The sequence below is a fragment of the Anopheles cruzii genome, chromosome 3, assembly GCF_943734635.1.
Source record: "Anopheles cruzii chromosome 3, idAnoCruzAS_RS32_06, whole genome shotgun sequence".
NCBI classification, from domain to species: Eukaryota; Metazoa; Arthropoda; class Insecta; order Diptera; family Culicidae; genus Anopheles; species Anopheles cruzii.
In genome coordinates, this window is record NC_069145.1 from 34758486 (window position 1) to 34774218 (window position 15733).

Consider the following 15733-nt stretch of genomic DNA (forward strand, 5'->3'; position numbering starts at 1 on the left):
CTTGTCTGAAAAGTTTTCGAAATAAACAAAATACAAGATATTATTTCTAATATTTTCAATCTTTCAATATAGTCAGTTTGTAACACTACATGTTATGCTCCCATATCTGTAGCCAAATAGTACTCAATCAAAAGAAAACAGAAAGAAGTCATGTTGAGCTAGATCTACTGAATGATAAAGATAGACAAGCAGTTCAAACCGTAGTTTGCGGATTTTCGCCATGGCAACCACTGAGCAATGTGACCAAACGCGGCATATAACCCGCAGACAGCTTTCTCATGTCCAAAGGTTGTTTTTACATGTGGTTAACTGATTGTTTTACATGTCCATAACCTCTGCTAATTACCCACGTTAAATTGAAGGTCGTCTAGCATTATTCGGTGAACTTTGGCGATTTGTTTGCCGGTAGTTGCAGTTTTTGGACGTCCCGAACGTTTATAGTCTCACAAGCTCTTAAGATCACGCCTAAACTTAGAAGTGCAAAGATTCACAGTAATAAATAATGATACAAACATCGTCTTTGCAAAACAAATATTTAATGACACTACGAAACTCGACTTTGTTCAACTAACTCAACCAATTGTTACACAAAAACTGCGCGTCCCTGGCGCCTGAAATTATGGTGAGTCAGGCTGTAAGAAGATGGACAACCAATTCAACTAGCTTTCATTTACTAGTGTTACCATCCTCATGTTGATTTCGGAAACTTTACAGACCACCCTCTTTTCAGGTCAACGTGAATTTTGGACATGATATGGTTCATTTAAACTATGGATTAAAAAGGATTCTATTTTTAACCATCGCATTGCTCACAAAAACAGTATACAAATCGGATTGCAGTATTTTGTTGATGGCAGAATTATTACGCGTCTTACGCCTGAGCTTTGAACTGAGTATGAACGAATAAAAATGTTTACAGAACCCGCGAGGTATCATCAATATTTCATACAGCTCGGCACACGTTAATTTGATCCCTTACACGTAGCGAACCCCAACCTCTAAATGCCATATTGTTTTCTTGCACCGTAATACACAGGATGGTTCGCCGCGGAACGATAAATCGAAATCAGCCCCACCAACTGTCTGATTCTTCTGCGCTTCCCCTCTCCCACAGAGGCCCCTCTCCCGCCGAGCCATGACTCCGCCATCCCTCTGCCATCGTGTCCATTTTGCGGCCCCATTTCATCATTGTCTTCTGCCGACGTAGTTAGGTCGAAGCTAAGCGAAGGATTATTTTATTGCACCACCAGAACGGGCCCAGAATACAAAGTATCTTTTTATTCGAATTTTCCCGGCCGCCCGACCGTGGGTCCGATTGTTGCGATGCGACCGCATTCCCGAGTGCAAACGAGTTCAGGCACCGTGTCCGCGGAGGAAGAGCATTATGGCCGGGCCCAGATGGCGGTTTCTTTGTTTCTTTCTCTGATTGAATTTTGCTCCCATTTTTCTAGGAGAGCGGTCGATTATTTCCGTTCCTCCGCGCCAATACTCGATCGGATACTTCAGCGATGATGATCTCGTACTTTCTTCTTGAACGAGGCGTAATTGTGCTTGCTTATTTTAACAATCCTCGAGAATATTGGACACAAAAGGGGCATCATAGCTGAATGACTCAAAAACCCCACCGACTGGACCCCAGCTCTTCGAAAGATGGAACTTTTGTACGATTGGAAAAATACCATTATTCTTAAACCGAATGTATTTCTTATCCAAAACAATGTGGAAAAACAAATCCAAAATTGGGATTCAATGTCTGATTAAATTGGTTTTTGTCTCTATCATTCATAGGCATGCTAGAAACTATATATAATATTTAACGGACTTTGGGTATCTGAATGATAACGAGAAACATCAGAACTATTTATGTACGTTCTTTATGAGCCAAAATTTGAGTTTCTTTAGGTAAAATCAAATCTAACTAATTGCCAAAACATTGTCTTGGTCGCGGTAGGTCCTCTCGAAAATAGCAGTGCATACAAAAGGCTCCACACGGCTGGCCGCGAAATTCATGGCGGTGCTCAATAATTCATTGAGCAAATTATTGTTATTGCGATTGGCAGTTTATGGCTGACGTGAGCTTTGGGCGGATGTCGATCGCGTCGACCTGAAGGGAAGATTAACTGGGCTGCCAAGTCGAACACGATATTGTAGGAGCCCGATTCTGCGAAACAATATAGCTCAAACGGTCCAGAATTGGAGATTCAACAGGGATTGAACTGCAGAAGAGCCACATTCGCGTCACGTATTACGCTAAATAACGAACCAGCCGCTGCAGAGAAGTTCTACAAAATTACACAGAATGAAGTACAAGACAATTTTCAAGCCTTTAAGGTATTTTTTTTTTACAAACTCGCTGCCCAGACTCAGGATGTTGTTTAGTCTCCTTCTTCACGGGCATCACGGTGGGTAGCGAAATTTATAATTAATACGAAAGCAAACTAAAGCATACCACGCTCCATTGCGCTTGCGAGTTAAGTTGGCGAGAACAAAGGCATGGCATGGCACGGCGTGGCGTGTTCGGAAAACGAAATTAAACTTATATCATTCTTCATTCGCCGTAATAACACTTTACAGATTCGTTTACAGCCATTTTCTGCCAACGGGCTGTGTTCTTCTTGTGCGCGATTGTTGTTCTTCCGACCGTTTGCGCGAAACACGAGCTGCGCCAGGCGCAAATACATTATCATACCACACACACTTTGGCAAAACCGTGTAAATAATAGGGTGCATACAAACCCGACGTTCGGCTCCACACCGAAAGCTCTCTGGCGAACGAGTGAAGCACGTGAGAAAGGCAGGAAGCGTGAACTTTCCAGGCTCACGGCGTTGTGTTGTGTTGGTAGAAGGCACGAACAGCTCTCGGTTGGGGCCGAACAGGCGGAGATAGCGTCATGTAATAGGGCCAATTCTCCCCAGTTATGCTGCCTCAGGAACCTCTCAGGGCTGCTGCTCAGATACCAACACTATCAGCGGGCTATATCGTCGCTTAGCATCCATAAACGCATACATCCTTTCAGGTTCAGGAGCGTTTTCCGTTGCGCTCCATTTTGCTGCCCCATCGGCTGGCAAAATGGAATTGTGCCAACATGCAATCCGAACGGCCGGACGGACGGACGAAAGATGTAATCAAATTCAAGTCGAATGTGCGCCGGAGCTTCAATGCAAAACAACTGCCTCATCGACAGAGAGGGGCCCGATGAATATTTGATCCCTAATTGAATACATTATTTCATCATACAGCCGCCCGCTCTCGGAGCAGCGAAAGGAAAACATAAAAGTCGGCCTCAGCCTGCGGCCGGACACTCTCCGGTTCGGTGATCTAGCCAATCGAAGACAATCTTCCCGATCGTTGAGTACATTGTTTCAAATTAGCAGCCACAAATTACGGAACCCGGGCGCTCGTCGTCGTCCCGCCACGGGAAACCATAAAATGATCACCGCAAACGGTGCCAAACGTCAGAGCCAGGGAAACCGATCCCGGACGGAAGACACCGAAACCCATCCACAGGAATCAAATTATTTTATCCTGCGCTGGTGAGGCATTCCGATGTCTCCGCTGCTAAGCCACGACGGTACGCCTTGGCAACGGCATAAGCAAATCACACAAGAGCCAACCGGCACCGGCTCAATTGAAATAAATGATGATTGCTCGGAAAAATATTCATCATAAAAATGATTAAAATATGACGAACGGACGGACGGACGGACGGACGGTATGGCCCTACGGAGCGGAGGAATTCGTGATTCGCTGCACGAGGAAAGCTGGCCAGGTGGAGTGCGGTGGTCGTAAAAAGTGCAAAGGATTGAAAATGATTTCTTATCCACTCGCAGTCCTGCCGTCTACATTGTAGTTAAATTACTACGATTGCCTTACATTGTTCGAACCGAGGGCGAGTAGGATGTGATCTTTTCGCTTCCAATTTCGCTGTTTCTTACCGTGTTACCCTCATTTCGTAGATTAGTCCGATTGCACATCCGAAGCGCAATACCGAATGCTGCAAAAATGTGGATGAACTTTTCGCGAAATGTAAACTTTGTTCGTAGATTCTTCAATTTATTATACTTTCATTTGCAGTAAACTTCGTTTAATAACAATAAAAATGATCGATGATGCTGAACTACGAAGCAGAGCCAATTGTTTTTTAACCTAACCATATAAAGCAAACCACAATTTTACTCCTTCCTAGCCTTTACTTAAGTACAGTTTGATTACTGGTGTTCGAACTTGGTATCAGACCCATCAGTTGGTCGATCTAAATAAAAAAAAAATGTCATAATCAAAAGCTAGTTTCAATATTTCTTTTCACCAGTCAATGAAGCATGGAATTGAACTACTACGAAATTGTGGGTCGTCCATCCGTCAGTGCTGTCTTGAGAGTGCAAAACTTCAAGTTGGTGCTTTATACAGCTCTGTCCGTTCTAATAATAATAAATAATTAAATTGAATAGTAAACATTGAATTGAATCAATTTATATAAAGTTCTTTTATCGTCACCCAACGACATGTGTTTTACCATCCCAAACCATGTTTGTTAAACCAATAGAAAACCAAAATCTGCAAGAAAACTGTAGGCTTTCTGTCGCACTATCGTTGTATTTGTAAAAGCCTCCATTTAGCGCTTTTCCGGCGTTTCACTCTCAAGGCTTTTTCGGTCTAAGTTAACAAAAACAAGGCAGAAGTAAATCGAGCCCACTGCTCCTTGCCAATGTACCTTTCATTGGGCTCGCTTAGCGCTGTCCCGCTTCGGCGCCACGCTCAGATAAATATCACACCCAATGGATCTTCTTCCCCAAAACGACGGGAGCGATGATTCGAGGAAAAGTGCATGCAAAAAGCGTTGTTGGCTGCAGTTGGACGAGAAACCGGTTTACATACACACAAAGCAGCCCGGTACCAAACGATGCAACATAATCACAACGAACGTTATCTTTCATCGCACCGGAGCAAGGAGCCAGGAGCAACCGCTTTTGGGCGCACTAAAAACGTCCCCGATCGTTTCCCTGCGGCTTACACACACATAATCGGACGCAGAGAGCAGCACTTTTCCGATTTTCCGTTTTTCCGAGCAGTTTTTCAGGCGCTCCGAGCGCCACAAAGTGGGCGGAGCTACGGTGAAACAAGTGGCCATTTATCATGCTGACCTACTCTTCCCTTCTCTGTGGTTGATTGTTAGAATTGCTCTCTCTCTCTCTTAAAGTTACGCCTCGGACAGCAAACCAACCAACCAAACAAACAGTTCCTCAGAATATCAGTTTGCGTTTGTTTGCGTTCAGTTTGCGTTTGTTTCCCGACGACGACGAAAGTGTTTTGCCTGGTGACGTTCCGCCGAAGGACGCTCGAAGGAAGTTCGTACGAATTGTTTTTTTCTCCGGGAAGAAGTGCGGAATCATTGTGCGCAAAAGCCTGCGAGGAGATCCTTGGCCGCTGCTGGGATTTTAATGACGTTTCGATGGGGACTCGTTAGTGAAGTGTCGTCATCGATTATCGCTCCGTTGTTCCGCGTGAGAAGAGTGTCATCGGTGTTTCCGGTGGTGTGAGAAGTGTTGATCGCATATCGACGATGATGAGTTGCTGAAATTGTTTGCCAACAGTACGAAACAGTGAGATCTTGATTCGTTGTGAAACAGAAAAACACGTGTGAGGGAAAGTTTCTGAGGGAAAAATAAAACAACAATCGCAGCAATCGTACATTGGATACGTATGTCAGTGCTCTGTGAAGTCGGAATTAATCGAAGTGTGGAAAGACACCAGGACACCACCGGTCGGCATAGTTTCGCAGGGTAAATTCGCCAAAATTCCGCCTCTGGTGATAATGTCTTCGCCGCACGAGGACGAGGACCAGGATCTCGATCAGGAGATAAATGTCGACGCGGACTCCGACTGTCAGTCCCGGGTGTCCTACAACAGTGGCTCGGAGGACATCGATCTGGATGGCGATGGAAACGGATCCTGTTACGACGAGTCGGAAGCCACGAGGTACGCCACGCCGCGATTCGTAGACGCTGATCGCAGTGCTAATTATGTAGATGCTGTGCAAAAAGGAAAATTACGTGTGGAGCTGTTAGGAAACCGCCAAATTAATTCCCGCACTAGCTTTTCGGAGCGCTTTTAAAGCGCTTTTAACATAATTAGTTTGCGATTTGCGCGTCGATTGCGAAAGGGATTTGCTTGTACCGTTAGAGCGAGGCAGCGAGGCACTCCATTAGCCTACAATCGCTCGGCTGCTAATGAAGACAAGATGGTATTCATCAAGCCGATTAGGTCTAATTAGGGTCTCTAAACGTCGTTTCGTTTGGGGCTATCCGTCCGGTTGATTATTCTTTGGGAACCATTTGGGGGCCTCTTTTCGCATTCTTCAGTAAATCATAGACGTGACCCGAAAGTTTGCCACTATTCCGCACCCCCAGGTGAGGGACCTATGAAATAGCGAAAGCCACCCAACCAGTTTACAAATTAATTAAGCACTAAACTATGCGCCATACGGAATGGTCTGGCTGGCATCATCGCCAGCAACCGCAACCAACGCCAACCACCGGGGAGCAGATTGAGCTGCGCGTTATCGTAACAGTGTAGAACTAATATTCGGCTCATGTTTATCGTTTACCCAACCACACGATTACGCATAGGTTCTGTGGGCCCCTCTTCGAACCTTTTGGGAGTGATATGATTTAAGAAGATTGTTTTCAAACGGACCGGACCGGAAGACGTTCTTGGATCGCTTTGCGGCCACCCGCAAAAAGGGGTGTCTTATATTTTATTCAGCAGCTTTGGTGCCCGAAAAGTGTGGCGCTTCGGCTTCAAGTATTTCCCGGTGAGCGTCGTTGACTGTATCGGGAGCCATGATTCTGACATCAGCACTCGGTACCGCGGCACCAACAGCCTGAATGAAATATTCAGGGGATTCTCGCCGAAAAACTCGGTGCTGTCCTTATAAAACACACTGTAAAATGATCGAATTTATGAGCAAGTGGTGGCCATGGAATTGTGGTGAACCGATGAGCTGACCGTATCCTTCTCCTCCACCGCACCGCTTCTGCCTTTCCAGTGACCATCAAACACACGCCACCGAGCCGACGACGCGATCGCCGAACGAAAACCTGCCCTTCAGCATATCACGATTACTGGGCAAATCGTACGAGCGGGAGCAGAAGGACAAGGAGGCCCTCTCGGAGGACAGCACGCCGGAGGCGCTCATCAAGAACGGACACCACCACATCACGGCCGGCTCGCCCGGGAGCCTCCAGTACGCGGCCGGCGCCCTCTATAGCTACCCGATCTACCCGGGCGGCCACGTCCTCCGAGTGCCTCCCCAGCGTGGGCCCTGCAATCCACTTTCCTGGACCCTGCCGCCTCTGCACCCTGCCGCCCTCGCTCACCAGGCCGTCAAGGACAGGCTAGCTGGTAAGTAAAATGAAACGATGCGACTGCGCCACGTTATTAGTTATCGGAGCTCTGATTTCACCGTTCCGGGGTCCGAGAATTCGGTCGGTCGATATCGGAAGCACTTTAAACGGCAAATTATTTGGGAGCCCGCGGGAAGATCGATTTGGGCCGCAGCTTGAGAAAGATTAATGAAACGGCCCAGACGACGGAAGCCCGGTAGCTTCGCGTGACGCGTCCGCCTAGTGTCGCTCCGTCCGTCTATCTGGGGCGGATGTAATCCGATAGATGTTATTACCCAAAATTCATTCTCCGATCAGCATTATCTCGCCCGGGCCCGGGTTTTGACCCGGCGGCCAGTCGGCAATAAATAAATCCACAACAAGCGGCAAGGCCGCCACATCCCACCACAAGATGTGGACCGTTCCTCCGGAGGCGATATCGTGTTATTATAATTAATTATTGGCTTAAAAAACGCTCAGCACACTCTATCGGTGGCGCGTCGATTGGCACGTCACGCGAAGCAACCCGACAAACGGATTCTTGAAGTTGGTTGGGGCGGCTCCTTGAGCAATCGATCGTTAAATGTGTTGATCCTCTATTGACCCTCGTTTCGATCATATTTCGCCAAAACATCGGGAATCACTCGGCCAAACGGCCGGCGCCAATAGTCACAGAAACTGGTTTTTTCGGTTCGTTTGGCGGTAGGAGCCGAATGTAAACCGAAAACGCATAAAATCGAAGCGACTGTCGGTCCGCCCGGAGTCACAGAGCGCGTATTAAATCGATATTAATCACCCCGCCGGCCGATGACTGGACTGACGGCATTCGAAGCCACCCCTGAGCCCGAGGCTGACTCATGTTTGGGCTTTCGAGATAAAGCAAAGCCACGGGCATGCTTTCAATTAGAGACGGCTGAGGCCACGGCCAAGTGTTCCGCTTCCCCACGGGCTTCTCACAAAAAAACCGTTTGACATATTTATGTCCACACGCTTTCTCTCGCCCATTAGAACCCTCGAAGGGGGCGCCCGCCCGCCCGGAGGTAGCGCCACGGGATAAATTGAGACCATGTTGACAAATTCCAGCACACCACGGGTCGGCCTCTCATCGGCTCGTTCGAATTCATTCATGGCTGTTCTTTTTCGATTTTTTGTCTGAGGCCCAAAACCCGGAACAAGGCAACCACGGACACCCGAGCCCGAGCCAATTAAGCTGACATCTTATGTTGACCGTTTTGCACCTTTTTCGGGCCAGCGGAAAGACGAAAGCCCAACACTATAGCTCACCCGTGGAGTCGTTATCGAAGGATGGTACATGCTTCTTTACTTAAAAGATTAACCGACCGACCGGCAGGGAACTTCCGATGGGTTTGCTCCGAGTCCGATGGTTTCGGTCCAAAGTCCATTGATTGTTGCATAATTTCCACTCGAAGGTTGATGATACTTTAACGCCAAGAACCACCCGGAAGCCTCCGTGATCGCTCGCGCCAAGCGAGGAAAGATCGGAGGATTCGGTGGATCCTGTGGGTTCACGTGGGGAACCCTTTTTGTTTCAGCCAAATTAAACCAAAAAAAATGGTGCTGAACCCAGGATGGACGTGTAAACGCAGAGCGCAAAGTACGGTAGCTACGGTAGAAAATGCAGATTACATAGGAGGCGCTTTGGGCGCTCTCTCTCTTGCAAGGCGCCGCCACTGGCCGCCGAGGATAATTGTACGACACCCGCTGATTGGCCGCCGCGGTTGTTGTTGTTGGGCGGTTGCGAGTACAATTATTCGGCCGACTACGCCGACAGAAAATGGAGACCCGCGATCCGGACCATTCCGGACCGAAAAAGGCACACGCAAAGAGAGAGAAAGGGATCTGCGCACAAGTGAGGAGAATTACATTTCGGGGGAGTTCGGCAACGCGGCAATTACTACGCAGCTGCAGAGAGCAAATGATTGTGGTAAAACAAAACCCTGGACAATTACATGCCACCTAACCTCTTACACCGAGCGGCGATGGCGGCTTTTTGGACCCTTTTTGGACGAAACTTGCAGCCCGATGCGGTCCGCGGTCTCGGACCATTATTTCTGATGCTGGTGGGCTGCATCGTTACCTGAACGAGAAAATGTCCGATGGCGTGTGACTGATTTTAAGTGTGCATTTTTTTTAAATTGAACTCAAAGCTGACGAGGACCTTAAATATCTGTTTCAGTGACTCAAAGCTGCTTTAAAAATCTTCGGCTCAATTATGTGTCACATTCGGGAGATCTGACGATCGATCAATCGACCATCCAACCTGACCATTGCCTACCGTAAACAATGCACTGAACTGTTGATTACGGACGAGCACCACGATTGTCGAGTAGTAAATACTAGGTTGTTCATTAAATTCGGAGCCTCGATAAGAGAAAAACATTTGTATGGTTTGAAATACACTTTATTATTCAGTATGGCCTTCCTGAACATCAATAAACTTGTTCCAAAGAAGTTCCAATTTATGAATTCCATCCATGAAGTAAGAATCTGGAAGGGCTGTTAAATACGCTTCCACAGTTGTTATTACCTCATCATTTGATGAAAAACGTTTTAAACGCATGATTTTTTTTGATCTGGAAACAGATGGAAGTTGCTAGGGGCCAAATCTGGTGAATACGGTGGATACTACAACAATTCGAACTCGAATTCAAGGATTTTTGCTACTTTCAGTTTGGGCTTTTGGTCGCAAATTTGGTCTAAACGGTTACAACAATAAGCGGAATTTATTTTTTACCAGTTTGCAAGTAATCCGCTGACAAAATTCCATTCGCATCCCACAAAAGTGATGCTAACCTCTTTTTGGGCGATTTCTGGACACGAACTAGTTTCGGAACTGAAGAACCAGGTTCACACCACTCTTTAGCCTCTCATTTCGATTCAGGATCATGGTGATAAACCCAAGTCTCATCCATAGTGTTGATTCGATGCACAAAATCCACTTTATCCTATCGAAAACGCTTCAAATGTTGTCAAGAAAGATGGATTTGAATGCATTTTTAGCGCATGCGGCTCCCATTCAGCACACAGCTTTCTGAAACCCAATACTTCAGTCAAAATATTGGTTATACTGCTCAATGAGATAGCTAGGATTTATACCAAATCTTTTTAAGTGATTCGACGATTTTCGAAAACGATATCCTGTATTTTTTCTACGATTTCAGGTGTTGTGTCGGTTTTTGGGCGTTTTTGACATGGATCGTCTTGAAGGCTTCTACGACCACGTTTAAACTCAGAAACCCCCCTTTTTATGTACTAATTCAAGGTGAAGAGTCCTTATACACTTTTAACATTCGTTCACAATTTTCGTTTGCTTTTCAACCTTCCAAAAATAAAAATTCAATTTTGATCTTGATACTTGATTTCCATTGTAAAAAATACTGTGGATGTGGATACTACAAATGGCATTAAAAAAAATAATTAAGTAACCGATTGCAATGAAACTACACATACGTTCATATGAAGAGTGTACAAAAAAAATAGGCTCGTAGCAGTGCCCTCTGTTATCGAGGCTTCGAATTTAATGAACAACATAGTCCGTCGAATCGAAGTCACTGTCAAACAGCCTCAAACCTACGCATGAGTAGCTATGTTGTATCCAGTTGTGCCAACTTGAAATTGAAATTCTGATGAAATGAATTAACATTCGTCCGCCCAGCCAGCCAGCTGCAGTGCAGCTCTCCGCAGTGCCATGACGTGTGTCACGAAGCTTTCGGCCGCGGGGGTCTCTCATTAGCCCGTCATCGGTTATGCGACGGACATCATTTGGCGGACATCACTAGGCCTCGGCCGCACCCACAGCTGGCGTCGTCAGTGGCAGTGTATAATTTGTACCCAAATCTTCCGCACACGCCGGACGCAGTCCGCGAAAGCACCCGAAAATCCTGAGCCCCGTACCACGCTTTGGCGATGAGCTCATCAGGTTGATGTTTTGTGTTTTTTCCCCCTTACCGTTCTTTAATAACGAACTTCCTACAAACCCGGGGATTCCGGAAGAGGGCCACCGATAGACGGGCCTGCAGCAGGTAGCAGCGTGATTTGGAACGGAACGGACCTCTGCGAGACGGGTCGACCTTTTCGTGATTAGAAGCGGTCCCGATGGAATGCTGTCGGTTCGTGTGGCACGGATGCGCCGGGCGCACGAATACCTCAGCGGATGTGGACAATCGGCGAGAGAATGTGTTTCCGTTCTTAAGAGTCTTCCCGAGGTAGAATTCAGCTGCAGGTTTTGAACGGGAACACAGAATCGACCCGCTGGTCACCTAAAAACCGATGCAGTATTACTGAGCATTTTGCGCGGACACTTCTGGACACTTCTGGAAGTCGGGATCAGCTAGTTCCTTGTGTTGCTGGCTGGCCGATGATTCCCGTCCGCGTGTTCACCTCAATCTTGCTGTACCCAAATCCCAGTAAAGGCCAACGTCCGAATCGATTCTACCGTCAATCAATAACCCCGAACATGTTTCGTGCGCCACCCGAGGCCGGATCAATTGCCACGTCGTTCCCGAGACGATTGTGGGCTCGATTATTGAAAAGATGATTATCCCATCGAGGAGCCACCCCACCATTTCGGGGCCGGCTTCGGGCGACCCCTTCCCACAGGACCCTTTTTGCTTTCGCCAAGTTACGGGGCGGAAGTTGGAAAGCTCCTTAACGATATTGCTCCATTTTGTGGCACCCGCCCAGAGTCACGCGCCGCAGCCAGCGGCGATGGCAATTAATTGGGATTAAGTACTCCGTCGTTCGTTCGGAGGAACCGCCGTTCGAGGCCGCAATGCGCATATCAAGCGGTGGGTAGCCTTCTAGGGGCACTCTCTGGTGTAAGACGTACAGAGAGCCGTGCCATGTCTATCTCACCCGGCTGACTATCTTACCCTTCGACATGGTTCCGTTTTTTACGCTGCGCCCCAATCGCGGCACCTTCTGGGCCCATTATGGACTCCCGGCGTCGGTCGTCGGGCCTTTCGAAGGCTCAAAGGCTGGCTGCGTTGGTGTCCGGCTTGCGTTGTAATTGAGTTGTACATGAGCTTTTGCCGCACTTACGCCCATGTGTGTCCCAGAGCCAGAGTGCCAGTCCGCACCAAACCCCACCACGCCCCGCCCCAGGGATTAGACCGTTTTCTAGACCACGCATTTACGATGATCGCACTCACGGCCCTCTGCACCCGATTTCGCTTTCGATGGCTCGGCTCGGCTCAGCGTTGCGGTTCAAGGCGCGTTATCATCCTATAACTATAAATAATATATTTTATTTCACCGATAAAAACCAGAAATTTACAATTCACTCACCGGCGTGCCTCGGTTGGGGTAGGATTGCTGCGGGCCATTATGGCGCCCGGCGAGGGCGGCCCGGCAAAAGGGGGAAACGGTGTTTACCGACCGAAAGGAGAATTGTTCAGGGAGTAAGTGAATTGATTTCTGATCCTTCCCGGCAATATTGGTCGGCGTGGTTTCGCGCACACGAACTCACACCTTCGGCAGCTTACCACCGCGCGGCTTAGAGGGATTTGCTGGCGCCCCCAAGGCGTGAGTGCACGAAAAACGATGCTTTTAACACGTAAAGTGTTTATGAAGTGTTCGACTTGCTCCCCAAAGGTGGCTACGCCGTTACGCCGTTCGCCGGTGGCTGGTGGCCACAAAGTAGCTGCGCTAGAATGTCCAACCGTTTGTGAAACGAATGTTTCCCGTAATTGTTGGTACCATAAGCATCTGCGCGGTAATGGAGCATTTGAACATCCATATTTATTTGAAATACAGCAGAAAGATACTGAAAGAGTGCACTAAAACTAGGGTGATCCATTGAGTGTTTGGATTTTAAACTACCGATTACTTTACTTTTGAAACGTCAAACTTCATTCTGGAAATTGTAAACATTTAGTAAAAACTCTGAAATTTACGAAACAGGGCGCTATACGGTTGCTGAAAATTGAGAAATATAAAAAAATTAATCTCCAAAGAGGTGAGTCTTCAACTCAAACTGTAGCAAAATTGAGAAACTCATTTAATTTAAGCACATTTCCCCCACAACCGCTGAAGCCACAATCGATATTTTGCGCCCCATCTTCGGAATCCAAACACTAATAGACACCTCTATACTTTATTTGTTTAATTGTTTAAAAGTTAGACATATTTTTTTCTAATCTTAAAATAACGGACCAAGCCGTATTTATTAAATTTACATAATAGATTTACATAATCTAACTTAACAAGAATATCTTAAGCAACATGTGGCATTTCCTCCACTTCAGGATAGCCTTATTCCGGGCTAATTCAGCTGATGTTTGAAATGTTATGAGTTGATATTTTGGGGATGGAAAGAGCAATAAAGAGACATGCAATGCAAAAAATGTAAACCTAAGGACCAGATAGGCGCAACAAATGCTTGAAAGCTTCCTGGAATAAAAAGTGTACTTTGCAAATCATTTTGCATTTTTGATAGAAAAACATAGAAATCCAAACGGACGTTTATCTATTGAGTTTTGAATGAAGTGAGAGTGAAATTAATGAATGATTGAGTGAAAGATTGAGTTTTTAGTTTCAAAATGATGAAAAAATTGTGATGTGTGCTCAAATTGTGTGAAACTTGTGGCTATTTCTTCAAATTCTTCAAATTGTTCCCGAAGATATCTGCTACTGAGAATACTGGAGAAGAATACTGGAATAAAAGAGTGGAATTCCAAAAATGGTATAGTTTCAAAGCTTCTTAAGGCACTACTCACTTTCGTGAGTAGTGCCTTTCGATTCGTGTCTCGAAGTGCTGCTGGATGGACACTACTGACACGACTTTTAATGTTTAATGCCATTGTTTTAGTCAGTCGCCTTGGCACTGAAAACCTTCAGCCTTTTTTATGGTCTGGCCGTCATTGGGATTTTTATTTTGCACCTTCTGGCCACATATAACGTCAGTTCATTTCTGCGCAGTAGTTCGCCATAACACTTTGTCAGCCTTGAAGTTACACACCGTCGCACCCGTTTGTTTGTCCGGGGTTTGCTGTCATAATTGGATAACGTTTGATGGAACCCCATAAAATCGGATACACCGCTCTGAGCGTGGGTTTGGAATTTGAAAAAGGAGGAAACGATGTTTAGAGCCCACGAAAGGCACGGCATCGGATCGGATCCCAGGGAGATGTATAATTGGGTTCATTTATTTTAAATTCATACACTTAAACGATGATAAAACATGCAACCGCCGTCGCCGCCGGAGCGGGACCGGAATGCCATCGCCGCCGATAATTGCCGTTGCACTTAAGGCCGCCGTGGCCGTGCTTTTTGTCGCGCCAGAAACAGCCTCCGGGAGTAATAAAGCAAAATGCACATATATCAGTGCGGCACTTAATGAACAGCAATAAAGTTTAGCATGAGCTGGTTTTGTGCGGTAAATGACGGACTGAATTACACGTTTTCGTTCGCCGTGTCTCCCGCTGCGTATCGTGCCCGGTGATGGACATTTTATGAATGTCTAGATGACGAGCCTTCCGCGAAATCGTTATGACGAACGTGACACCGAGTGCGAGTGATTGTGGTTCTTATTTTATAAATACCGGGCCAGCCGTCTACGAAAGTGTTCCGATCCGTGAGTGTATCTGGTTGATTTCAAAGTTTTATGCCCAAAATTCGGGAGGACACGCCAAAGCTTAGCCAAACAGTAATTTGAGTCCAACTCTTGGACGCATGGTTTTGCTCATGTAGTCGCGCTCATGAATCACACAGAATCTGCAGAAAAAGGTTTTGAAAATACGTTAAGGTGTCATTATGGCGTAGTTAAAACACTTAAATATCCTCGCACGTCTGTAAGTTGCGTTCTCAAACACTTCTTCAATCGTTCCGACCGACCCAACGATGCCTCTGGGAAACGAAAGCGAAATCGAAGCGGAACCCAGTGTTCAGGATTATTGAGCCAAATAAGATAAAAGTGTTCTTATGTAAGGAGTAAAACTCGTATAATTGTGCTTAATTTTTTTCGAAAGAATAGAATTTAGAAAATAATTTTCTGAAAAAAGGGAACGGTTTCTTCGTGAACTTCGAGAGTCGAAAGTTGCTGGAGAAATCGTCGCTAGAAGTTACATGATGTTAATCTTTATTGTGATGATTTGTTCCTGGTTTGAAAATAATTTAGATAAAGATTCTTAGATTTACATTTGGAAAACAGTTCCTCCATTTACTATATTGCTGCTAGTCTACAGCATAGAGTTCATTAACTCCCCAAAGCTTGACGTGCCGTTTTTCAAATGTTGCTTCAATCCTGCCTATGATCTGCTCGTACCGTTGCAGCGTTCCCGATTGCCCGGCGTATCGGTCACCCGTATCAGAATCGAACACCACCGAAGCG

At 46.3% G+C, this 15733-nt stretch overlaps 1 protein-coding gene across 1 annotated transcript in view; it reads left to right on the forward strand.

Annotated features, from left to right (window-relative positions):
- Positions 1-5813: 5813 nt before the first annotated feature.
- LOC128270301 (uncharacterized) overlaps positions 5814-15733 on the forward strand; it is a 16716-nt gene continuing 6796 nt past the window's right edge. Inside the window, exons 1-3 of the mRNA XM_053007702.1 lie at positions 5814-5977; positions 7047-7402; positions 15676-15730. Coding sequence (XP_052863662.1) covers positions 5814-5977; positions 7047-7402; positions 15676-15730 — 575 coding nt within the window. The remainder of the gene's footprint in view (positions 5978-7046; positions 7403-15675; positions 15731-15733) is intronic.